Here is a 27011-nt window from a genome sequence, read left to right as displayed (position 1 = left end):
GGTGCGCTATTTCGATGCACCGCTCGGTGCCACTGAGCACAGGTGACCCACGTGTACTCGCAACTTTCCCACAGCCCTACACGCGCTGCATCTCCATTTTAATACACTCGGCGGCTCCACACTCAAGGCCACCGGCAGCCACAATGCACAACGCTGGGCGCGAGAAAGAAAGCAAAGTTCGCACACCCGTGGTGCATCCGGCGCGCCGGAAGAGAAGGCGCGGCGCGCGCGGGCGACCCCCGGCTCGCGTGCGCCTAGACCCGCGGCCAGCCGCCTTCGCAACGCGTGTCCCTAAAGCGAGCATCGGACTCGGGCGCTGACCCACATTCGGCCGGAATGGGTGCGTTCGGAGCGCTGCGGCCCTCGACGCTTTTGTGCGGCCCCGCGACCTTTTTATGCGCGCGGGCCCTTTTATCTCGCCGGCTTTCGTCGGGCCGAGCCGTAATGAAAACGTCAGTAATGGCCTTTGTTCGACAACTTGTATATACAGGGAGCACTAAAGCGGTAGCTGGCCAGTGACAGTTCCATCATGAGTTTAGCCCTGCAGCGCGCCGACTCCGGCGACCGCTGCCTCCGGTGCCTCCCTCGTGCGGTGCTGACGGCGGTGGCGTTGTGCGTGACAGCAGCATCGGCGAGTGAATCGTGGGTGAGCGCACTGTGGTTGTGTCTTTCCGCGAAACCCGAAGAAACGCTACAGTCCGCGCTTGAACGTACACCGTGCGTGACCATGTAGCCCTGGCCGTCATCACTCAGTCTTTAGGGCGTATATATGGTCTGCCTAAAATCGTGCAGCAATTATGCGATTTATGTCTCGCGTCAGTGTAGCATTGCGCTGTGCTCCTCTGCGCGGCGGACGCATAGGTTTCGGTGTCGTCTGCTATCTACTGTCAAAAAACAGGGTGCAGATGACCCTGCGAAACTAGGGGCCTGCTTTCAGAGAACTGTTTTCATTGCTTCGACGTCCTTGATACTAAACGATGTTTTGTGCGTTTATCCAAATGAGTAGGAAGTACTTTTATAAAATAGGGTCCGTATGAGCAAATTCGAGCCAATCCTGATGCTGGACATATACTATATCAGCCAAGGCTGCCAGCCAATGGCAAAGCGCACTTACGATCGAGGCGCCGAATTCACAAAGCTTTTCGTTCGTGGTGCTGATTGCCATCGGCCGCTTACCTTCGATAAAGTTATTTCCGTCACCGCGGTTTGCGGGAATCTGCTATTACGAGCAGTTCTAGTTCAGAAGTTTCTTTTCAATATAGGCCAAGAAGTTTTCTGAAAGTATGATTGACTGGTCGCAATTAGACATCGCAGATCTTCTGCAGCACGCACATCGTACCAATATTTAGGTTTAGAAGAGTATGTTGTAGAAGGGATCTATCTATCTATCTATCTATCTATCTATCTATCTATCTATCTATCTATCTATCTATCTATCTATCTATCTATCTATCTATCTATCTATCTATCTATCTATCTATCTATCTATCTATCTATCTATCTATCTATCTATCTATCTATCTATCTATCTATCTATCTATCTATCTATCTTTAAAACAAGAGGCTTTTTAAATACGCGTACGCACATAAGTTGGCTCAGGTTATTGTCAGCGTATCGCCGCGGTCTTTCGCGACATTCGTATAGCGACGTTGGGCTTTGGCTAGCGCCCTGTGTTGTCCAGTGATGTGGTTTGGAACTATAGACCATAGCAGACACACAGAGGATGGCAATACGAAACACGAGAAGTGCAGAGGCAAAGAGAACACTGCTACGAACCGGAGTCAGCAGTGTTCGTGTTGCCTCTGCACTCAATAAACAGAAAGCTGTATAGGAAGGGAGCAGAAAGTGAAATTAAACTCCTGACTCAAACTTCCTTTGAACATCCAAAATAATTGCGCGCATTTAAGTGCACGTTAAAGAACCCCAGGCAGTCAAAATTAATCCGGAGTCTCAAAAAAGAGGTACAATATAAATCTATGTTGTGTCTATTTTAGCCGAGCTATCTTTGTTACGCACTGCATGCACCTGTCTTTTTACTCGTTTGTTTGTTTGTTTGTTTGTTTATTTGTTTGTTTTAGCCGGTCATTTTTTTCATAAGTATGTACGAGTAAGCCAGAAGGAGTAGCGGGCATCACCCATGATGCCACCTCTCCTGCACACACATTCAATATTTTTGTTAAATTGGAGACACTTACTAAGACATGCCTCATGATCATATTGTGGTTTTGGAACGCAAAACCCCGGATGTAAATTTAGTTCAGTGCATTTTTGTCGTTACCTCAGCACAAATGTAGTTCGTCCTTTTGCCAAACCGAGTAAGGGAACGTGGGTTCCTAACCCGGAAGAGATAGATAGATAGATAGATAGATAGATAGATAGATAGATAGATAGATAGATAGATAGATAGATAGATAGATAGATAGAGAGAGAGAGAGAGAGAGAGAGAGAGAGAGAGAGAGAGAGAGAGAGAGAGAGAGAGAGAGAGAGAGAGAGAGAGAGAGAGAGAGAAGGGGGGCTCTTTATTAGAAAAACAGAATTTTGCCGGCCCTTATATAACCGCTGGCATGCTACTCTGTATAGGGATGGGGAATGAGATTACAAGATTCCAGAGGAGAATGGGAGAAAAAGAGGATAAAAATAAATATGAAATGTCCGAGTGGACCTGATACTAATATTTACAGGTGACATGGCGGGTAAATTTAGGCTTTTGTATATGAAGTGTGCAATCTTTAAAGCTTTCCTATTAGACCAATTTCTGACAGGTATTTGAACAATAAATCCAAAACCCGTCGTTGTCTTGAAGGGCCGGGCATTGTACCTAAGATGCTCGGTAACGTTAACGGTTCATGGCAAATCATGTCCATTTGTTGCTCAAGAAATTGTCTCTCGTCGCGGTACGCGGGGAATTCTAGTAATATGTGCTCCATTGTCTCTATGTTGCGACAGTTATCACAGTAGGGGTTAGTGGTAAGCCCTATGCGGTACAGATAATTGTTCGTGTATGCCACGTTCAGTCGAAGACGATGGTACAATGAACCCGGAAAATTAAAATATTGGCCTGGCAGGATGGCGCCCGTGTGCAATTTTATACCGTCTAGATTACTAGAGGGGCCCTGGGACACTGTTTTCTCATCCTGTGTTCAAGTCCGTCATAATTGGTACTTCATTGTGTCTGTGATGCCAGGATGCCATCCGTCGCATCGCTGTGGGACGTGAAACACTATTTGGTCTCCCAATCAAAACACCGGTGCAGCCCATGACTGACGAGTGCTTTAGAGAGGCCTCGATGTGTTTACTACATCATCGTCATTAGCGGCTAAACTCATTGAAGTTTTTTGTTCGTAAAACCTGTTTGCCATTGACCGAATGCTTTCGCTAACACGTGCAACACATGGAGTAAAAAGAAAAAAAGAAAGAAAACTAGGAGGAACCACGTCGGGCATCCAGCCTTCACAAGACAGCCTCCTCTGTCGCCGTCCTCCCCTGCAGCTTTCACTTGAGGAATCGTGAGTAATGCGAACATGGCGCGTTGATCAGCACGCCGTACGTGGATTGGTTCCTTGTATAGGCTTGAGTGCCGCTGGCCGCAAGTATTGCTGCCGCTTTCTTCAGCTCGCACAACTCGCTTTCTGCTTCGATACCTTTAGTTCTTGACCTAAACGCCTGGAAACATTGTTGCCGCACCGACGGAGCGTCCACGCCATTATCCGCGCGTTACAACTTTCGAGCGGCCGCGCGAGCGGCTCAGTGCTCAACCAGACTACGGACCCAGCGCAGCCGCGCGGAACGACTGCGAAACACCCCTTGACATCAGCTACATACTTCAGCGCTTTCCCCACGATTCCTCCATCTAGTTTTTATGGCTAGGCTTCAAGATTTTCCCGTGACGCTGCTTCGTAGTTTATTTTTTTTTTTATTCTGTCCCCTAAGGTCCAACGTGACGGTTGCCTGGCATTCGCTCTTACGAATAATTTTGGCATAAGCACCTTTTTTTTGTGTGTGTGTGAATACGGGCTAGGACTGCTCTTAAGTGTCACCTTCCCAGGGATCTTCACCCATGTCCTGCATCAGCTGGCCCTCTTCCCGCGCCTACAGATTTCCTAATCTCGTCACATTACTTCATTCTCTACCGTCCTCGACTGTATTTCCCTTCCCTTGTCACCCATTCTGTGACTCTAATAGACCCCCGGTTATCTGGGCCCGTAACCCGCCGCGGTTGCTTAGCGGATATATGGCGTTGGGCTGCCAAGCATGTGGTCGCGGGATCAAATCCCGGCCACGCTCGGACTGCTCTTAAGTGTCACCTTCCCAAGGATCTTCACCCATGTCCTGCATCAGCTGGCCCTCTTCCCGCGCCTACAGATTTCCTAATCTCGTCACATTACTTCATTCTCTACCGTCCTCGACTGTGTTTCCCTTCCCTTGTCACCCATTCTGTGAGTCTAGTAGACCCCCGGTTATCTGGGCCCGTAACCCGCCGCGGTTGCTTAGCGGATATATGGCGTTGGGCTGCTAAGCATGTGGTCGGGGGATCAAATCCCGGCCACGGTAGCCGCATTTCGATGGGAGTCAAATGCGAAAAACACCCGTATGCTTAGATTTAAGTGCACGTTAAAGAACGCCAGGTGGTCCAAATTATTCCGGAGTCCCTCACTACGGCGTGCCTCATAATCAGATCATGGTTTTGGCACGTAAAACCCATAATTAAATTTCTTAATGTCGACCCGTATTCACGAACAAGAAAGTTCTTACGCTAGAACTATTAGTATGAAGCAAGTCCAGCCGATCCTGACGCTGAACATATTATTAACAAATAAAAGCGGCCAATCAATGGCAAATAGCTCTTACGAACGAAAAGGTTTGTCAACGGCCGGCCAGGTTTGAAAGCGGCTGAAGTTGCTGCACTTTTCTTAATCACTTAGTTATATCTAATTTATATGCGACGCCTAACTCTGACAGGGCAACGTGATGATTATTTCGTGCTACACATGATGACCTCCGCTGCCGTTTCATACTGTGAGTCTACGCGGCGCTCCAATATGAAAGCCAACACTAGGCCCGTATTCTCGAAAAAGTTGTTACGCTGTATACGATAGAACTGTTCGTAAGAGCAGACATCAACAAATCGTGACGTTGGAGTTATTATTAGCGAAAGCGCTCGGCCAAGAGCAAGCAGCACGAAAAGCTTTGGGAATACGGACCCAGATTTCCGTTTAAAGTCAGGGACCGAATTACTGCAGCTTGCAATATACAATAATGCATGCGAACGTTGATGTGGATACTGTGACTTTAAAACACATTGAGCCAAGATAATGGAATAATTATAGTCCAGTCCTTTTCCTATGCAGCGCTTCTTCGGTGGCTCGAGCGGCGTTCCGCCTGCATGTTATCACAAGGGTTGTTAAAAAAGGAATGATAAGAACTGGCAAAATATATACAGAATCGAACGAAAGGAATCGTTACATTATAACCTCCCTGATTTCCGGAAACTGTCCTGTACTACCTGTTGGTATACCGTCCCAGACTTTCGGCTCCATTGTTGCGCCAGGATGCAATTTGGCGCATATCAAAGAGATGAAAACCACTATTGGCCGCTTTTCTTTCTACTTGGGTAGAGAGACTGAAGTAAGACCCTATAGGGCTGCAGGGAATGCTGTGGGCTATATGCAGACGCGACAGGTATGGCCACAACATACAGAGAGAGAGAGAGAGAGAGAGAGAGAGAGTAAGAGAGAGAGAGTGCAGAAGCGTGCCAGTGTGAAGACAAAGGATGAAGAAAACGAGGGCGCCACTAGACATGCATGTATGAAACTAGCCTACAGCCAAGACCATCGGCGCATCGGCAAAAAAACAAGTATAAAAATAAAGATAAAAAAGAAGGCGACCGCTCCTTCGTAGAGGCCTTAGCATGCAGTCCGCACTGTGGCTCATCTGGGCCTGTATAATTCATACTTCAGAGATCCGTATGTTCGGACGATTCCTCTTCCTTTGCTCATATAGACCGCCGTGCCGCCGTTATCGCTGTGATCAGCCACTCGGCGCGACGTATATGATAAGGAAGAAAAAAAGAATGGAACATTTAATTGACTGCAGTGTTCATTCAAATTAAAGAGAAGTATATTAAACCATATTCTGAAATTTTCCGAGTCAAAACCACGATCGTATTATGAGGCACGCCTAGTGGGGGACTACGGATTAATTTTTACCACCTGGGGTTCGTGCGCCAAATGCATGGCGTCTTTGCATTTCGCCCTCATCGAAATGAGACGGCCGCGGCCGGGATTTGAACCCACGACCTCGTGCTTAGCAGCGCACAGCCATAGCCGCTAAGCCACCACTTATACAAACATAACGCTATGGTGCAAGTGTAACGCAATGGCGCAAATGGATGCAGCGCCTGCTTCGCGCTGTATCCGCTTCGTTTCGCACATGGTTGTCGCGAACTATTTCACGGCCAAGCCTATATGAGCTCTTCAGTGAGCTTCAGCGCCACGAGCCGACACAGCCTCGCTGCGAGCGAAACGCAGCTCTGCTGCACTTGGAGTTGCCAGCCATTCGCGAAGGCAAGCCAACTCCTCGAACCTGGGAACTCTTAACCGTGATGTCAAACTAGAAGCCTGGCAGCCGGTACAATCACAGGGGAGCACAACGTTCACGCTCGTACGGCAGCACGTTAGGTCCCCATGTCTTTGAACCGATCATCCTCCTCCACTCCGCGCGTTCCTCGTCTACGCGGACGCATCTGTCCTTGCCACCACCGCCCAGGCTGCAAGAGCATGCGTTGCGCCATCGACTCGCGGAGCACAGGTGCGCCTGGCTCTCCTTTCCGGCAACGTGCACAACTTCCGAGCTCGTGGAATTTTATCTGTGTTCCGTTAATCTCTTCGTAAAGACCGAGGTCGCCCGGGCTGCCGTGTTGTGCGACTCGTGCCCCTCTTCGTGTCGCTCCAATGCAGGGTGCACTCCTTGGCCCAGAGGGGCAGTGAAGAGGTGCTCCAGTGGAGGAGCACATAGATCGGAGTTTCCTGCAATGAGTAAGCTGACGAAGTGACCAAAGGCGTACACGACAGTATGGCATCGGACGCCACGATTTGATGAGGCGCGACTCGTCATTCGCAGGGCTCTTTTCCTACACCATCCAGAGCCCAGGATCGCCAGCAGCCTTCCTACAGAACAAGTGCAACTGAACAGAGACTTCTCGTGCGATCGTGCGATCTTTTTTAGGCTTAGCACAGGACGCGTGCATAGCACCGGAAGGCTCTTCCTGCTCCAAGTGTCTCCACGACCCGACGGAAGAGACCCTCGCACACACTCTTCTGTAATGTTCTTTTTTTTTTAAATCATGATATTTATGGGTAAATAGGCCATCGGCTCACAGCTTCTATAGAATGGTGTCGACCGCATGTGGTGTCTCCTGTCGCCTCATTATCCGGACAGCGAGCATGCTAGGCCTCCTGTTCCTTTCGAACCGACGGGCACTTCGCAGGCCCTCCTTATTGACTTCGTGGAGGATGCTTATCTTTCTGGTCCGAGTCTTGGCCCACATGGACTCTATAGCAAGAGTGAAAGGCGGCATCGACGAGCATTCACTACTCCCGTCCGTGCTCTCACCTCGCCATCGAGCTGACCATGCGCTGCAGACGATTTTTGTTGATGTTGATGGTTGATGTTGTTGATGTTAAATCATTGTACATACTCGTGACATGGATTGGCTACACAACGCTTTCTCTTCTGCTTCTTTTTCCCCGCTTCCTTCTCAAGACACCGCGGTTGAGATGTCCAGCATTATGTGAGATAATTGCGGCAGTTTTCCTCTTCCGATAGCCATCTCCGCCTCCTCCTCCATCGACGCATTCTCTCTGCATCACTCATCTCTACATCATCCTTTCTGTCGGGCACTTTTCGTATGCTCCTCGAGAAAGCTTTGGGGATAAACACGGAGAGAGAGAAAAAAAAAGGTAGCCGAGCGGATGGAAGCTAAGAATGACTGCTATAAGCGCATTTAAATTCTGAAATATTGTTACACATGATGACTGTCCTTGCATCGCGTGCGTATACCACGTGCTGCGCCGCACAACAATGTGAAGGACCTGTAGCAACCTCGTCCGGAAGGTTAAGGAGGCGTTCAGTTCCTGCAGACCCGTAGACAAAGCTGCTGTAGCTTCGACGAGAGGCCAAAGCTGGGAATCGACATGGCTTCTTGGTTGACAGGGTGGGCAGGCTCGTCAGTGTCCAATCATTACCATAGCGTGACTAGACAGCCCCTAAAGATTTAGACAGCGTTCTTTGCCGATTATACGGTGCATGTAATTTTTGAGCATCTGGCATCATTATATAGAGCTGTACGAAACAGGATCTCGCACCGGCCAAAGCAGATGCATATATCTTATAGACAGATTTACATTAACAAGAACAAACGTCGCGGTCGTTTGATCTAGCTCATCCTAATGCATGCGAGCGCTCTCGACCATCTGGAAAAGGCTGCCCCCCGCAAGCAGTACGACACACTGTGAGTAGAACGCTGAGTTTGAGCACAGATGTGTAAAAGCGCGCCAGTCTTTGCAGGTACCTGCACAGGCCGACGGCTGCCAAGGCCCTTGCTGGAGGCCCTCCGGACTGTTCCCAGATCCGGCCGACTGCTGCGGCTTCTTTAGTTGCGCATCGTGCCGCGCCTACCGACTGCGCTGCGCACCTGGCACCGTGTTTGACCGGCGCTTGGGGCTCTGCAATCACCCTCACGATGCACCCGTCTGCCTGGCACCCAACCCAGGTATACGCGTACACCAAGCAGGATGTAGTCTGGCCTAACATATGACCATCAGGTGGTGTGATAATGACTGAAAAGTCACATAGGAAATCATATAGTCACGTACATGATTGAATTCATATATATATATATATATATAAACGAGAAGAAAGGGGGTTTAACCGAGGGGCCCGATATTTATTAGTCATATCATGAGAAGCCAACAAACACTGACACCAAGAATTTCCCCTATGTTGTCCTTGGTGTCAGTGTTTGTTGGCTTCTCATGATATGACTAATATATATATATATGACGACATAAAGCCAACAGACAATGAAGCCAAGGAAAGCATCGAGGAAATTAGCTCAAATTAAAATTGAAATTAAAATGTAGAAGATAACGAAGATTCAATTCAATTACAGCTAATTTCCCCGATGTTTTCCTTGGCTTCATTGTCTGTTGGCTTCATGTGGTCATGATTAACAAAATCGGGCCCCTCGGTTGCTATTCTTCTCTCGTTTACATACAGTTAAACCTCTGTATAACAAAGTCGGTAAAATCGGCAATTTCCTTCGCTATATCAAAATTTCGTTCTTTCGAAATGTGACCTTTTATGCCAGCAAGTACAGTCACCGATCGATTTTTCCTACACGGAAAGGGGCCGCAGGATTTTTCGCATTATCGGGCAATCAAAAAAAGCCAATTTGAATCAGAAAACAATTCATTGTGATAAATTTGGGAGTCGGCGATGAATGATACAGTTTCCTGCCGCGTACGTCGACGATGTCTTCGCATCGGTTATATGAATTGAGCGAAGCCAGCCACACCCTCGCGTGCACTCCCCCCCGCGGCTGATAGCGTCGCCCGCACTGGGACGACGCTATCATGAAAAGCGCCGGCAACGGGGAGCGAATGCTTGGTCTGCCTGTCGCTTCAGCGGGTCACCGAAACTCGAGATTACGCAACCTCTAAAACTAAACGTGTGGGAAGACAGCTTACATGGTGTCACGCCGTCTCGGCACGCCCTCTCTTTGCACACGCGGCAGATTACCTCTAAAGCAGGGTGCAGGCTGCGTATGCGCTCAGCCGTGCTTAGAGGCATGGGCTGCAGCCACGGCCGAGACGCGCGCCAGAAACCGAGACGCACTCCAACTTACCCCCCACTCTGCCCCCTCGCGCGCGCTTGATAGCGTTACCACGAGCTCGCTCCCCTCCACCTCTTTCTCCTTGCTCACGCGGGAAGGCATCACTCGCGATGTCACCGTCTTTCTTGTCTCACCCTCGCACACTTTCACTCACACATTGCGCCGGGCGCGACGGTATCTTATCGCACTTGGACTTTATGCGGAACATGATGCGGCTCCACTTTGGCGATCGCTCTTGACGCGCGATTTGAGAGGTGCGTTTGCAAGCATCGACAGTCAAATTTCGTTATATTGAAATCGCATACAAGTACACTTCGTTATATTGAGGTTCTAAATACATGGTGTTCTATGGAGAAGCGATTATGAAAACCTAATTACTTCGTTATGTGAAGTTCGTTATATCGAGGTTTAAATGCATTTAAAAAGTCATATATAAAATCTAATGTAGGACCAAACTCTAGGAAACAACAGAAACGAATAATCAGAAGAAGAAACTTGCCAGGAAAAATAAAGGCAATGTTGGCAGCTTCTATTGCGGGTTTAACTGCATGCTTTTCCCGTATTTAAGAGGAAGCTTTAGCTCGGGCCCAACTCCGACGCGGTCTATTCAAACATGTAAAATGCAGAAACGCTTTTCTGAGATAATCCCAGGACCGATTTTAATTAAATTTGCTGCATTTGAGAGAGAAAGTCTGGTGACTGTTGGAAGCGGAATTTCGAGTTAGGGCCTGACTTTCTTTAAAAGAACTTTCAAAAATTCGAAAATTCGAGAAATATAGAAGCACGAAGTTTACAATTTAATAGCTCTGCATCAAGAACAGATATCGCGCTTCTGTAAACGACATCCATTAGATTATTCAAAGCGGAAAAATTCGATATGTCATTTTATATCTTACGTGAATTTGTTAGGTTGTGTACAAGGGTTCTGCAAAAATTGTATTTAAGTATTACTAATTTTTTTCAGGTTCATGTATAGCATATCAATTTTGTCCGCTTTATATTGTTGCAGGAAGAAAGCAGGCCCACGAGTATAAAATAATGTATATTTACAACAGAGGTATATGGCGTTCAGGCAACTGCCAGACTTCGTTTTCCTCTAGTCTAATTCAACTTCTTCTTTCTCTTCACCGTAACATCACCCTCCCGGCACCGGGACGGAGCAGCTCCGTCCCGGTGCGAGTTATAGAGCCTCACTTAATGGGGGGACATAGGGCTTGAGCCTGACGACGTGAACAACATCGCTTGTGACGTTGGGAGGCACTGAAGGCTGACCGACTGGGGCGATCGCGTATGTCACGTCGGACAGTTGGCGTAAGATCTGGTACGGACCAGAATAACGCGAAAGTAGTTTTTCCGACAAGCAGCCGCGACGTGAAGGCGTCCAGAGAAGGACGAGGGAACCGGGTGAAAATGGGAGTCTCGGTGCCGAAGGTCGCAGCGTCGCTTTTGAGAAGCTTGCGAGACTGTGAGGCGATGACGGGCGACTTCTCGTGCCTGGGTGGCTAAGTCAATAGCATCGCGAGCCTAACCAGTGCTGGGTGATTGTACTGCGGAAGGTAGCAACGTGTCAAAGGGCAAGGTGGCGTCGCGGCCATACAACAGGTAAAATGGTGAAAATCCGGCAGTGTCATGACGGGACGAGTTGTATGCGAAAGTGATGTACGGTAAAGCGACGTCCCAGTAGCGGTGATCGTCGGAAACGTACATGACCAGCATTTCAGTTAGCGTGCGGTTGAGTCGCTCGGTGAGGCCGTTCGTTTGAGGGTGGTACGCGGCAGCAATCTGGTATTCTGTAGAACAGGAGCGGAGCAGATCATCGACGACCTTCGATAGAAAGTAGCGGCCGCGATCCGTCAGCAACTGGCGAGGGGCGCCGTGGTGCAGGATGACGTCGTATAGTGAGAAGTCGGCGACATCTGTAGCGCAGCTGGTTGGTAGCGCTCGTGCGATGGCATATCTCGTGGCATAATCTGTTGCTACAGCAATCCATTTATTTCCTTTGATGGAAATTGGAAAGGGGCCCAAAAGGGCCCACACGGAAAAAGGGCTCTGTAGGGGTATCAATTGGTTGCAGCAAACCAGCGGGAGGCATAGCAGGCATCTTCGGGCGCTGACACAGGTCGCAAGAAGCGACATAACGGCGCACAGAGCGATAAATGCCGGGCCAGAAGAAGCGGCGCCGCAGGCGGTCGTATGTACGATTGATGCCCAGATGTCCAGCAGTAGGAGCATCGTGAAATTGCTGGAGCACGGCGAGTCGAAGGTGCTTGGAAACGACTAGGAGGAGCTCCGTGCCGTCAGGACGAACGCTACGGCGGTATAAAGTTCCATCGCGCAAGGTGAACATCCGGAGGGACGGGTCGTTGGGCGAGGAGCTTAGGCGTTCCATAAGTGTTCGAAGAACAGGATCTTTGCGCTGCTCGTCGCCAATATGGAGGAAGCCGGAGAGGGATAGAACACTGATGTCCGAGTCTGCATCGGTATCGTCCGCTTGATCCACGGGATTGCGGGACAGGCAGTCAGCGTCTTTATGCAGGTGCCCTGACTTATACATAATAGAAAATGTATATTCTTGTAGACGCAATGCCCAACGTGCAAGTCGTCCAGTTGGGTCCTTCAAAGAGGAGAGCCAGCAGAGAGCGTGATGATCGGTTACGACGCAGAAGCTCCGACCGAAAAGGTACGGCCGAAATTTCGCGACCGCCCATACGAGCGTGAGACATTCTTTCTCAGTAATGGAGCAATTTCGCTCGGGCGTGGAAAGAAGGCGGCTAGCGTAAGCGATGACACGGTCTTGGCCCTGTTGACGCTGAGCGATGACAGCGCCGATGCCATGACCACTCGCGTCAGTTCGTACTTCAGTGGGCGCAGAAGGGTCAAAGTGTGTGACAGAATTGGGGAAGTTTTAAGCCGCTGAATCAGGGTAGAGAAGGCTTTCTCCTGCAGTGGTCCCCAAGAGAAAGAGACGTCTTTCTTAAGAAGGTCAGTGAGAGGGTGAGCGATGTCGGCAAAATTTTTCACAAATCGCCGGAAATAAGAGCATAAGCCCAGAAAACTACGGACATCGTTTGTTGAACAAGGTACAGGAAAATTTCGCATGGCGTGAACTTTCTGTGGATCAGGTTGGATTCCGGCGGCGTTTACGAGATGGCCGAGCATGTCAATTTCGCGGCGACCGAAATGGCACTTGGAGGAGTTTAGCTGAAGGCCAGCCCTGCGAAACACGGAGAGTATGGTTGTGAGGCGCCGCAGGTGGCTCTTAAAGTTCGGCGAAAACACAATCACATCGTCGAGGTAACAGAGGCATGTAGACCCCTTCAAGCCGCGCAAGAGAGAGTGCATCATTCGCTCGAATGTAGCTGGCGCATTGCATAAACCAAAGAGCATGACTTTGAATTGGTCCAGACCGTCCGGTGTGACGAAGGCGGTTTTCTCGCGGTCCAACTCATCGACGCTAGTCTGCCAATAGCCGGAGCGGAGGTCAATTGATGAAAAGTATTGGGATCTGTGAAGGTAGTCAAGAGCCTCATCAATGTGAGGCAGGGGATAAACATCCTTCTTTGTTATCATGTTGAGGTGACAGTAGTCAACGCAGAAGCGCCACGAGTTGTCTCCTTTACTAAGACAACCGGTGATGCCCACGGGCTACTGGAAGGTTCAATGATGTCTTTGTCCATCATCCTGTCTACCTCTTTCTGCATGATGGCTCTTTCTGTTGCGGAGACACGATATGGGGGCCGCCTATGAATGGGGCTGGCGTCACCGGTGTTAATGCGATGCGTGACAACAGATGTCTGGCCAAGTGGACGGTCGTCCAAATCAAAGATGACCCGATAAGATGACAGGAGGTGACGAAGAGCTGCTGTTTGCTCGGAAGGAAGGTCCAGGGGCGATCATCTTAGAAACATCGTCCGCGGGCGTCGAGTACGGAGGAGTGGGTGACAAAGGTCCGTCGGTACTGAGGAAGGATTCAGAGGTCACAGAAGAAACCTCAAATTCTTTCAAAGGAATTATATGCGCTATGGCGATACCGTGTGGCAGCACATGCGACGAAAATCCAAAATTGAGGATAGGCACGCGAGTGCAGTTTTCGCGGATCCGGATTAAGGTGCTTGGTAGGGCAATATTGCGCGAAAAAACCACATCAGTAAGCGGCGACACGACGTACTCGCCATCAGGTACGGGAGGACAGGGCGTCAGGAGGACATTTGTAGCCGCTTGTGGAGACAGCCTTGCAAACTCAGCAGAACATAAGCGGTGTGAAGCACAAGTTGTTGCGTCGGCAGGAAGCGGCAGATCCAACTGTACAACACCTGTGGAGCAGTCAATTTGGGCAGAGTGTTTCGAAAGGAAGTCGAGGCCGAGAATTAGGTCGTGCGGACAGTGTTCAAGGACGATAAATAGAACAACGGAATAATGGCCCCCATTGGTTATACGTGCTGTGCACATTCCAAGGAAAGGTGAAGTACTCCCATCGGCGACTCGCACAGTGCCCGGTACGGCGGTTGTCAGCACCTTTCTGAGCCTTCGGCGGAGAGCAGCCCTCATAACTGAAAGCTGCGCTCCTGTATCAACGAGAGATCTAACAGGAACGCCATCAACTTCAATGTCGAGTAGGTTTCCACACGTGGGCAGGGTCAACAGAGGATTTGTGAGCCGGGTCGGAGTTGCAGCTTCACCTCCGGGAGCTGCACCGCCTAGTTTCCCGAAGCGAAGCGACCGGTTGCAGAAGGGGACGAAGAGCGGTGAACGAGAGGCGAACGGGACCTACGAACTTGCGGAGACGGGGAGCGGCTGGATCTTGGTAGAATACTGTCGGCGTTGATGTTCCTAGTCGGCGTATAGGGCGAGAAAGTACGATTGTCTGGTACTTGGCGGTAGTGACTCGGAGACGACCATCGAGGAGGCGACGACCAGTGGTTGTGGCAATGACGGGCGATGTGTCCAATACCAGAGCAATTAAAACAGATGGGTTTATCATCCGCTGTGCGCCAGTCAGCTGGGTTGCGACGGAGTGGCGGAAAGCTTTGCGTCTGGGAGTGAGCGGCCGGAGAAATCTGGTAGGTGTTTGTATGGCGGACCGAGCAAAGAGATGGAATGCCCAAACTTGCTATTTTCTCCCGAACGACCACTTGTATAAGGGAGATAGCGGGCACGCTTTCCCGACAGTCGGAACGAACTGGAGCCGGAGCCATGGCCTCAAGCTCACGGCAAACGATGCGCGTGATATCTTCAGGTCCTGTGGGCTGAACGAACCGCGGCGGGTCTTCGCAAGAAGATGTCGCAGCGGTATTGGGCAATCGGTCGAAAGTTTGAGCGACGCGGCGGCCCATGCATCGCTTGTTCGAAGCGCCGGCACTCCTTTATATTTGCATCCACAGTGGCACAATCCTTGCACATCAGGACATTGAAGGCATCGTCTGCAATACCTTTCAGTATGTGACCAATCTTGTCTGCCTCGGTCATGTTGTTATCAGCCTTGCGACAGAGGGCCAGCACATCCTGTATGTACATGACATATGATTCTGTGGAGGTCTGAGCGCGGCACGCAAGTTCTTTTTTTTGCTGCCAGCTGACGACCGACAGGTCTGCCAAACAGGTCTCGCATTTTTTCTTTGTAGACATCCCAGCTCGTTAGGTCAGCTTCGTGTGTGTCTTACCATTGCTTCGCAGTTCCTCTTAGATAAAACATCACGTTTGCTAGCATCATTGTTGGATACCACCTGTTGTTGTCGCACACTCACTCGTACATCGTAAGCCAGTCCTCGACGTCGTTGTTGTCCGTGCCACAAAATGTCCCTGGGTCCGGCGGATGAGTGAGGATGACCGCTGGCACGGGCTGCTGAGGCGTTGTCGCTTGTGTCGGTTGATTTGCCATTGTGGCGGCAGGTAGATGACATCCGCTGCGAAGTTCCATGATTGTACCCCGCACCTTCCACCAAAATGTTGCAGGAAGACAGCAGGCCCACGAGTAGAAAATAATGTATATTTACAACAGAGGTATATGGCGTTCAGGCAACTGCCAGACTTCGTCTTCCTCTAGTCTAGTTCAACTTCTTCCTTCTCTTCACCGTAACAATATGTACTGAGATGGAATTCACAAAATTGTGATATCATTTGTCATTGCGGAGTAACAGAGTTTTAAACCTGATAGTTTCGTTTTCTGACAATTTGCGTTTTTGCCCATTTTTAATAAAGGATTAACGACCTAAATCAAAAATTTTAAACGAACAGTCACTAGATTTAAAGTCTTTCATTTATATGCAACAAACCTCATCAAATTTGGTGCAGTGGTTGCTGAGAAAAACGAATTCTCCTTTTACATGTATTTAGATAGGAGCACCCGAGCTAAAGCTTCCTGTTAACTCCATTTGCAACTCGAACTCCAACTGTATTACAAATCTTCAACCTCACTAGCCCAACAGCATGGATTCGATTCTCGCGATGGAGATATGGTTCTACAGTTGGGTTTGTAACCCGGTTAGCTCCGGAGCGGCTGTATGACGAGGACACCGGTGAGCAATTATCGTTAAGTGCATCCAGCAAACAGACCTCTAGTTCTCCCGAACAGTCTGGAACTTGCCTATGCAACTTCGCAGTCTTTGACATATCATTCGCTGTACCCCATTACTTAGACTCATATGCGCTCCGATGGTATTAAAGTGTGAGTTAAGGGAGACAAAAGCAGCTAGCTCCGCATTCTTGTCTGGGGCCCGCGGAAGCAGCAGGTGTGGCGTGGATCTGATCTTCTGTAGAGGCGCCGCGCAACAGGTCTCCCACCGATGATGCCGCTAGCTGGGTCCCAGAGAAGTGATTCGAGCTCGGGCGATGACGACGGCGCTGGACACGCCCACGCGTAAAGCCATGTCGGTCACGGACGTTGTCGTATACGCTGGAAAAGTATTTTCCGGACCACGCTGGTCCTGTACCAACGGAGAGTATTCAAAGAGCGTCCCGGTGAGTGTGGTACCGGCACTAGATACTTCCCATGTATCTAGTGCCGGGACGAAATCAATTAATGAGAAAGGGTTTCAACAATATTTCCCTCTGGATGTGCCTAATGACCGCAGCATCCGTGCGAAAGTGTTCGGGGGAGGAGACAAGGGGTTTCGGTAGCTAGTGCGTTGAGTGATCTCTTGACAGTACTTTTGGCGTACTTGGCCGACCTACAGGACGATGACGCACGCTTTAAGTGCCGACAACGCGTCGGTCTGCATGACTCGCGTCATATTTCGTGCAATCGTTATAGTACCGTCTGAACGTATAGTCGCAGTTTTCTTGCGCCTCTGCCGGTGTGCTGTTTCGTATATTTCAAGCCTGATAATACAGTCATCGGCCACATGTGTCAGTGGAGAGGCTGTATTCACTGTTGCATAGCTATGGTCTGACTGGTGCTTTCCGATGGTATAAGACAGCGTCGGTGTATACATTACATGCTCGTGTGGAGCGAGTCGCTGCATGTATAGTGGAAATTGCGCTTGGTGTAAGCGAGCCGCCTTGTAGCTTTCTTTTTCCCTTGCCCCGTGTCTACCCCGTGCCATCGTCGTCATGCAGTCGTGGTCGTTCCATCGTTGTCAGTCCCTCGTCATCGTCCCTACCGAGTTCAGTTTTGTGTGTATAGTGTGTGCAATAAACTTCGGTTTCTCCCAGCCGTGTCCGCGGTGGTTTAGCGCCGCAAGATTACGTTGGGCGAGGCGTTTCGCGATGAAAATGTGCCCAATTTGGTCGTGTGATCTATGCTTGCAAATGGTCTCTAAACAAGCACAGCGTTCCTCACAGCACACACCAACACAGCTACAGCAACAGCAAGCACAGCAAACACCAACCAAGTCTCCGCTCGAACCGGTTCTCACAGCATGTTGGATCAGCATAATTATTGTTGCGGGCTATAGTTTGTTCTGTAGTGGTTCCCGTCTGTATATTACGATTTGCCTCCATGGCACAGTGCGTGCTAGGGAAGAGGACTTCGCCCTGCAGATTTCATCGGCCCACGGAGTGCTGCACATATTTGTACGATTTAATGTTTGTTCCAGTCCCACAAGCGTAAAAAGCGTCTCGATAACATTGTAATCTGCACTTGTGTCATCCCTGACATAAGTTACTGCACAGGGTTGTGACGATTGTGGAAGGAATTTCTGCTCCGACTTCTCTGCAAACTGTTGAGGGCTAACCTCCTCGTGTAATGCTATCCGTGCTGCCGCGTCAAGTGCCTTGCGCTAAACGAGGAGCAAGTGAATTTTACTATGTGGAGGTCGCCGTTGCAGACGGCCGCGGTCACATTTATTTGAAAAGACGCCGAGAGGCCGCGGCGTACCATTCCTGGCCGGTGGCTATTGTTGTTGTTGTTGTTGTTGTTGTTGTTGTTGTTGTTGTCGTCGTCGGCTCAAATCGTGGCTCACACTCTGGTTATAATGCGTCCTGTCTCGCGCTCAACGCTCGTGATTCCTTCTTCAAAGTCTGCGGCGCATGGCGCCATGGTTCAAGATGGTGCCGCTATACGACCCCTTACTATTGCTATATGAGCGTTGCTGAAAATTCTTTCACACATCGTCGTCCAGTAATTGTAGGCTATTGTTCTTCTATACAGCTCTATAGCATATTGTATATTCCGCAAGCTGTTCTTCGGGTTTTCGTCCATGCCCGGATGTCTTTTGTCTCGATGTAAGCCGAATATGTCGTTTCCGCAGAATGATCAAGCGACTATCGGGGTCCGGGTTGTATACGGGCGCACGGATTCTTTGTAGCTGATCGATGCTTAGTATCCAGTTTCTATCTCGATCTATTCTGAATGCTCACATAAGAGGCTAAGCTTCATCCATGAAAGAGTGCTAACTTAGGCTCGCTGGCGCTGGATAGCTGAATTGAGTAAAAGCGCATGGATGTATGGATGGAATAACTTTACTGAAAGGTCCCGCGAGCTACGGGGCGCAAGGCCCCATAGAGCGAGCTACTCCCACGTTGGGACTGGGAGTTTCAACTCCCTGGCCGCATCGTGGGCTCGCTGGACGGCCCAGAGCTACTCCGCCAGGTCCGTGCTGCGTAAAGCTCCTTGTAGCCTGGCGGAGTCTTGATCCTTGTTTGCGTGGGTCTGACCACACGGCCAGAGCAAGTGATGTACGTCTAGTGTGCTAAGGCAATTTTCGCAATACGATGTTGTGTATAGCTCAGGTATGTAGTGATGTAGTCTGTTCTGCGTGGGGTACGTGTTGGTTTGAAGCATTCTGAACGTGAGGGCTTGAGGCCTGGTGAGCTTATTGTGAGGTGTGCTGTATATTCTGCGGTCTAGATAAAAGTACTTTGTGATCTCGTTGTATGTGGAGCGAGAGTCCCGATTCTCGCTGGGATGGTCACGACCAGAATAGGTGGCGTCGCGGAAGGTTAGGTCTCACGCGCTCCTTTGAGCCATCTCATTGAGATTGGGAGGGGCGTCCTCGATCTCTCCGAGGTGTGCCTGGAACCAGCATGGTACAGAATAAATGGAAGGAACGGACGAAGCGCTGACTGTCAACTATATTTTATTTCACACAGGGCAATAACGAAAGGCGCCTAAACTTGTGGTTGTGAGGCATTGTTTAATCAGTGCAGTATGGTAAGGCGTTATCGGGATCAGTGTGCACGCGAAATGTAATGAGGTTCTATTCATGAACAGGAAAGGTGACATATGCGTGAGTGCGCCGTCGATGTTGCTACATACACTCCGAAAAAATAACGTGTCTCGAGAATATGATTGGCGCCTATATATTGTTGTTAATTTTACATGTTCTTTTCCTTCTCCCCTCTTTTTCTCCTTCCTTTATATACATGCCTTCTGCGCAACAAAATTTGCTTGGCAGTCAGCACTTCGCCCGTTCCTTTCGGTTTGTCATGTTACATGCGATGTTTTAGCTTCTTCCAGCAGTTGGCCGGTCCCAGTGAGTACAAGGAATGCGACCTTTGTGTGCATGTGTGGTTTTGTGCCTGCGATTGCCTCCGCGCACAATGAGAATATAGATAAGTATGGGCGCATACTAAATTGAGACGTATACCTAAAATAAGCCCAAATTATGTTAAATTTACTACCGTATATAAAGGGGCCAGGCTTGTAGACGGGACACATCCCAATTTTATTGCCGTGGTCCCGCTTTCCCACACCTTATACGCGTGGAACGGTGTTTTGACCCGCTTTTGGCCCTCCGGTTCCCGAGTTGTCCCGAAATGCCTGCCCTGTACGTATAGGCTGTTCGTTTACTCGGGTGTGACGGCGTCACCTTCAAAAAGACACGAGATCGAGGCAGCCGACAAAGCGAAATACTGCCAGAATTAAGTGAGGCAGCAGTACCTGCGATGTTATAAAAGTTCGGAAAACGAACGCTCCGCTTTTCGAACCGTTACGGGATCGAGGCCCTCCTAGAACGCACAAGAATTTATGGCTCACACGTTTTCTCTATCCAGCACGATGGATTCCTCGATGTGTTGGCTAACGAGTTGTACAGACAAGCCAAAGCGCACAGACGGTTTGCGCCGACTTCCTTGTCATGCATGTGATTTTGGAAGAACATAGAATAATGCATAAGCGCAAGTGCAGATTTATCGATTAGCTTGTAAACCGACTAGGTTCACATAAACGAAACTTCGAATATGTTGAATCTCGTTTCTTTATCTGCCCCCGCCCCCCATCTCTCTCCCCTTCGTCCCGCTTTGGCGTCCGAAGAATCTGGTCACATTAACCATTTACAAATATTTCATTTCATTTTCTTCGGGTATCTTGAGAAATAATGAAAATTTTATTTCATTTCACAAAGTACAAGAACGGGCCTGCCAAAACCACAGTGTCTTGTGGGGCAGCGCCCGCGAACTGCCCATGAAGTGAGGCAAAATGAAGCTATATCTGTCTCTCTTTGTGTTGCGCTTCGGAAAGTACAGCAAATCAGAACACGAGACAAAGCAATATCCTTGTTTTCCAGTATATCGAAAAACAAGGACAGTGAAACCAATTACAATCGCGTTCCAATCGATATATCCCCGCGGATACTCACAGTATAAACATTGAAATAAAGTTATTTCGCGCCCTTAGTATATTGTTACGGCCGTTGCAGGGCAGTAGGAGGAAATTTGTTTGCATAAAGTATTTACTAAAAAAAGCTGAAAATGAATTCACCAAGATGATGACCTCAAATATTGTGGCGTTGTCGCTGTGCCTCCAAAAACATCTTTTTATTCATAGTAATTGCTACTACTTACCGGTGACAATATTAAAGATTCGCCTAAATGTCTACTTGTTTGAATCATTAGCTGATTGTAGCTCATATTAAAGCTAGATTGTGTACAATATAACTGCGCCCTCTTTCTTCATTCTTTCCGTCTTTTTCTGTTATTTGTATAGATAAAATGTTGTTTCATCTACAGTTTAACGGCTGCGGATTTATATTTACGACTAACAGCGCTCAATTGGCTCGTCATTATGCATGAATGTATTACAATATGCGCGCTTTAAATTTGGGGAAATCGTGGTAATCTTTACCTATAGACAGGGATCTCCTATAGCACTGAAAAGAAGGAACGTTTCACATTTGTCTTTTAGAAACGTAATAAACGTTATTTCACATAATGGCTACGCAATACAGCTGTTATATGCTCTTTTTTTTTTGTGTGTGTGTGTGTGTGTGTGTGTGTGTGTGTGTGTGTGTGTGTGTGTGTGTGTGTGTGTGTGTGTGTGTGTGTGTGTGTGTGTGTGTGTGTGTGTGTGTGTGTGTGTGTGTGTGTGTGTGTGTGTGTGTGTGTGTGTGTGTGTGTGTGTGTGTGTGTGTGTGTGTGTGTGTGAATGCGTCAAATGGCCCATGGAGCGAAAGAGCCGGCGTCTGTCGTCTGTAGCAGCGAAACGGCGGCTAAACTCGCATTGCCATTGGCTGCGACGCCACGTCACGAGCTGCGCCTCGACGGAGCAGAGCGGGCGAAAGGGAACACGTGTTCAGCTATGGCGCGCCAGGTGTTGCGTGAGTGGAGAGGGCATCGCCGCGTCGGTGGCTGCTGCGTTAGCACCGCAGGTAGCTACTGCTTGCTGGCTGGGATAGCACGCACCGCTATGGTACATTACTCGCAGCGCAAAACACCAGTGACCGCTCAGTGCCGTTCAATTGGGCATTAATGCTTTCGTATTCACAACTCATAAGAAGTGCTGAGGTGTCCTCGGATTTTTTACTGCACAATTGTTTTATAAAACAACTATGGGCGTAACAAACGTGGCGTTCGAGTTAATTCCGGAAGAGAAAGAAGCACTCTTTTTCTGCCGCGACCACCCCTTGGCGTTGCCTTCTTTTCTACATAAATGCATACTCTTGCCTATGCACCACTTCATTTATCCCTGCATGCAGCAAGGGAGCCCACTTTCTCGCACATAAGATCGCTTTCTCTCTCCTGCGGCTTTCGAGGCTTCCTGTATTATGCTCCGTCTATGACGTTATTATAGACGAAGACTTTATAGGCCCGTGCGACAGCACATACACGTCAGCCATTTGGCGATCGTTCATGATCATGAGTTGCTCTCGAACGAATACCTACTACTCTAGTCCGGCCGTGTTCTGGCAAACGGGGAAGTGTCGGTTGTTAACGCGCCCTAACCCCTACTTCTTACAGCTCCTTCGTCACTCCCGAGCACCTATAGCTTTGTCTGTGGTGAATCCTGAAAAGTTACCGGCACCGTCCCACCTGAGAGGAAACTTTGTTTCGAGGAAGAATTAGGAAAGTAAACATATTACACTATTTCTATCTCCGTCATCATCAGGTCCTATTCAAATATTTATTCTAGACTATCCTCACTGAAAATTATCGCAGTCACTTGATTTGTGTTTCTAGCGTTGAATAGACGGTGTTGCAGGGCCCCTTCAACATGAGACATTTAGAAGCTTAAGAATAATCTCATTGAAATGCACCGATTATCGCTTTCGTTTCATTGTGATGTGTTGTTATTGTTGTTATTGTAATAATGAACGAGTTTGCATTTATGCCTTTCTGCTCAACTTTCTGTAGAAAGAAAATTGGAAGCGTCTGAAGCACTAAACGTCGGTACTCTTTCTGCTTCCAGGGTGCTACCTGTACTACATAAGCTCGTCACTCAGTGGGAAGAAATGAAACTACAGCGGCCAGCAGCAACGATATAAAGAACAGCAACAACTCACAAAGCGAAGGAGCTGCCTTCGTGATCCTCGAAGAAAGTGGCGGACCCGACGAGCCCGGATTAAACAAAAAAGAAGAAAGAAACTGTTATAATAATAATAAAAGTAAAGAAACGCTACACCTTATGATGGCGCCGAATCTATGTCTATGTGGTGTATATTAATTAAGTACTTCGCAGCTTTATTTGACAAGATTAGTCACGAGCAGCGCTCATCCACTCCGCCAGTTGAAGACAAGAATGGGGCCACTTCAATCCGCATAAGCGTTGCGGTGCATGTCACAGCGACAGGGATGGCTCCTATGAAAAACCAGCGAGAATGGACGACGGGGCGAGCAGCTGAGTAATGACAGAAGTGTAGATGAGGCGTTCTCAAGCGATGATAGTACGTCAAGTCGCCCAACTTTAAGTTTTGTCAAACATACGCGGCTCTTTCCTCTGACAACGGAAGAAAGGGAAAGGTGACGAAACACTTGTCGTCCTTCCCTCGTGCACCCTGTGGGGCGTTGCAAACTAGCCCGCTCCAATATAACACTACAAACTAGCCCACCAGTCCTCACTGAAACGATCCTGAAGGAAAGAAAACAAAATCCCATGGAAACAAGGCATATCCGCTGCTCCTATGGTTACAAGTAATTGTGCACCGTCTTCGTGAGGGCCGGTCGGTCCATCTCGTTGGTTGACACAGCGCTACCTAAACGAACACAAAGAACGAATGCACCGCAGGACAAGCGCTAACCGTCAAATGAGCCTTTATGAAAATAATGCCAGCCGTCTCTGTCTAGAACAAGCATTCGTGCACAAGTGCAAGACATCAGTGTTCATCCAGAAATGCTATTTCATTACGTGACATGGCGAGAGATAGCGCAGTGACGCTCTTTGATTTTAAGAAAGGAAGAAAAAACGAAAAAGGAAAGAGAATAAGTTGTGAAATCAGTGGAAGCATTCTTCCTAAGAAAACCTGGCGGCAAGTGTGCCAGTGCCTAGTCAGAAAAAAAAAAATATTATGCAGATCCAATGCACATATTGGAATCTATGTGAAGCGAAGCTTTCGTGAAGCGGTTAATTAAACGCTATAAATTTGCTAATTTCATTCCTGCGTCTTTGACGTACAAAGGAAACCGGCTCATGCGCATATGCTCTCCCGCACCCGCGCTATATCGCAATGTGACACTCGCGGCGATCATCTCAAAGAGCCAGTTGGCGTTGGCACGATAGAAGTATATGTGCGACTGCGGCCTGATATAAAATAGCATTTTGCGAAGTGCTTCAGCGAACTCTCCGCGCGATATCTGGTGCCAACTAGCTGTGACGATGTACCCTTTGACAAGTTTCTACTCATTGGAATGCATAGCCTGTAGGAAAACACGCATGGTGGATCGAAATGCCGAACCCATCATTTCATCAGCAACTCATTTTATTCAACTGATCGTCCATCTGAAACATCCATACGAAGAAGTCGAATTTCGTCCAGATTGGCATTCTGTAATGGTAAGATGTTTATCCTTATACCCCCACATTTTAGTGATTCTTGTAAAGATTGACCGAAACCTGAGCAGCACGGTTCAAGAATGATTAGGAACTATATGGTGCTCCGTCTTTGTGTCTTCGTCGCCGTGCAACTACAAGAAATTTCTTAGCTATAGCTTATCTGTTTGTTTCCCCGCAGTAGTCATGCGTGCTTGAATAGCACGAAAGAAAAAAAAAATTGCGGCCTAACGGTTAAAGCGTTGGGCTGCTTCGCTGGAGGACAGAGGCTCGATCGTACTATCGAGCACGTAATTTGATTAGTTTTTTTTTTCTGTTTGGGTGTGAGCTATTCGGCACGACAGCAGCAGCACCCAGCAGCCATGGTCAGGAATGTCCGGAAAGGTTTCGCAAATAAAGCTTTGCTTTAAAGATCGTGCAGGTCCGACGCACTGTTCCACTCCGTCCCTGCGCCCTACCGTACGCATGCCATCGCCAGCACCTGTGCTGTCTCCTTGCCCTGAGAGCGTCATCGCTTGCGCCAGCCAATCGCCGCGCGTTGCTACCATGCAGGAATGAAAATAGTAGGAGGGTGCATCACGTGACAACCTGGAAGCCTATATATAGTCAAAACTGGGCCATAACTGAGCACCGCCAACTTTCTAAGCATGCGATAGCACACCGCACTTATATTTTAGTGATTGCTACGGCTTGACAGCTGCGCGCGCGCGCGTCACACACACACACACACGCACGCGCACGCACGCACGCACGCACGCACGCACGCGCACGCACGCACGCACACACACACACACGCACGCACGCACACACACACACACACACACGCGCGCACGCACGCACACGCACGCACGCGCACACACACACACACACACACACACACACACACACACACACACACACACGCACACACACACACACACGCACACACACACGCACGCACACGGGACTACGGCGCCTGGATTCCCGACCAAGGTCACTCAAGTCTACAGAAAGCGGCTTGAAGCCCTGATAATGGAGGTCTGGCCTCTCCACCAGCTCCACGCGGAGTCTCAGCCACATTCTTTCTTCAGCACACTCATCACCTGTATGTATGAGCAGACAGGGTCTACTCGGCTCCAGCTGGTAAATTTCCCCACCTCTGTAAGTCTGCAGTATATATGTTCTTTCAACTCTTGATCTAAGCATTGATTCGGGCTAATAGGCCTGTCATACTAGGAACCTCAATAAGTGCAATTGACCTTCAATAGTGAGGTTCCCAGTACTTTCAAGACTGCTTTTATTTACTTGGCCGTGAAAGGTGGTCTCGTGGTGAAACTGAAGCAGCACGAAGACGTTCGCTTCTCGCTGCCAGCGCTCTTCATCACGCCAGCGTTGCGCCAGCGAGTCTTTTGGCTTAGCCTTTTGGCTAAGATCAACGTGCTCGTGGTTATCGAGTGAGATGTGTTTATATTTCCTGTGCGTGCGTGACACCATGCTTTTCAGAGGCGCATCTACCGCTTCAAGGGGAGGCATGCCCCCTTCCCATCCCCGCCATAGTCAGAAGTGAAAGGAAAAAGTAGGCCATTTGATCCCCCCCCCTCTACACACACCACACACTTCTGAAAGCGGGCACTGTCGGCTGCACAGTGACAAATCCAGCAAAACAACAGCTGATGCGAAACTTTCTCTCAGAATTGCGCCGACAACATAGATACGATTTCTTTATGACGTATCCCATGCTTGGGCAGCTTTTTGTTTTTTGGGCGTCGCCGCCACGTGCTGCAGCAGTTGGCGCTTGGCCGGCCACACTAAGCAGTTAAGGGTTACCGTACTTTGTGGCGCGAGACGCCTGTGGGACGTGCCTTGCGAACCTGCACTGCTGAGAAAGGTGTCGGTCGGCAATCCAAAACAAGTTTATTCTACCATCCCTTGCATCATTCCGTGTTTGTTGGGGCCGTCTAACCCAACTATCTTTGAAAACACAAAATCTGATTTGCTTTTTATAATTTACCAGTATTTAATCAGTGTTGCTATTTTAGCGATATTGTCGCTAGATTTGGTGACATTTTTGTCTGTTTACGGCAAAGTTTTCTATTTAGCAATCAGCGACTTTCTTTTAGTGACTTGAATGCACAACTGGCGATATTTTAACGACTTGTAAGTTAGAAAAGTTGCTTCAAAAACGCAGTTTAATATTCAAAAGGTACATATAAGCGGCCGAAACTCGCTGTACGACGCATATATGCTCCGTGACCTTGATGAACCAACGGTTGCCTTCACATCGGTAAGTCTTCACATTGTGATTGTGCTTCAGAGCGCAGTGGTCCTCATAGCCATCACATGGTGCCCATAAAATTGGAGTTTATTATTTACAAAACCTATTTGAATGTGTTCGCAAGCTGCGGGTTCAGCGGTTTCACCAGATCCGCTTGATTGCATGGTGGACGTGCGCAAGCTTGTCAGAGCCAAATGGAATAAAGTTTGTGTTCAGATTTGGAACA

At 48.8% G+C, this 27011-nt stretch overlaps 1 protein-coding gene across 1 annotated transcript; it reads left to right on the top strand.

Annotated features, from left to right (window-relative positions):
• Positions 1-529: 529 nt before the first annotated feature.
• On the top strand, positions 530-23174 carry LOC142565127 (uncharacterized). Its single transcript, XM_075676239.1, has 3 exons — positions 530-646; positions 8567-8771; positions 22954-23174. The coding sequence occupies exons 1-3, from the start codon at positions 530-532 to the stop codon at positions 22998-23000; spliced, it is 369 nt and encodes a 122-aa protein (XP_075532354.1). The 3' UTR covers positions 23001-23174.
• The last annotated feature ends 3837 nt before the right edge of the window (positions 23175-27011 follow it).

This window comes from Dermacentor variabilis, chromosome 1, assembly GCF_050947875.1.
Source record: "Dermacentor variabilis isolate Ectoservices chromosome 1, ASM5094787v1, whole genome shotgun sequence".
NCBI classification, from domain to species: Eukaryota; Metazoa; Arthropoda; class Arachnida; order Ixodida; family Ixodidae; genus Dermacentor; species Dermacentor variabilis.
The sequence above is the reverse complement of the archived record's forward strand: the minus strand, read 5'-3'. Positions and strand labels throughout refer to the sequence as shown.

Bases quoted from the DNA above. Each gene is read 5' to 3' on its own strand.
- LOC142565127 (XM_075676239.1), top strand. From the start codon at position 530: ATGAGTTTAGCCCTGCAGCGCGCCGACTCCGGCGACCGCTGCCTCCGG. The intron at 647-8,566 runs GTGAGCGCACTG...CAGTCTTTGCAG, and splicing joins CATCGGCGAGTGAATCGTGG to GTACCTGCACAGGCCGACGG. The intron at 8,772-22,953 runs GTATACGCGTAC...TTCTGCTTCCAG, and splicing joins CTGCCTGGCACCCAACCCAG to GGTGCTACCTGTACTACATA.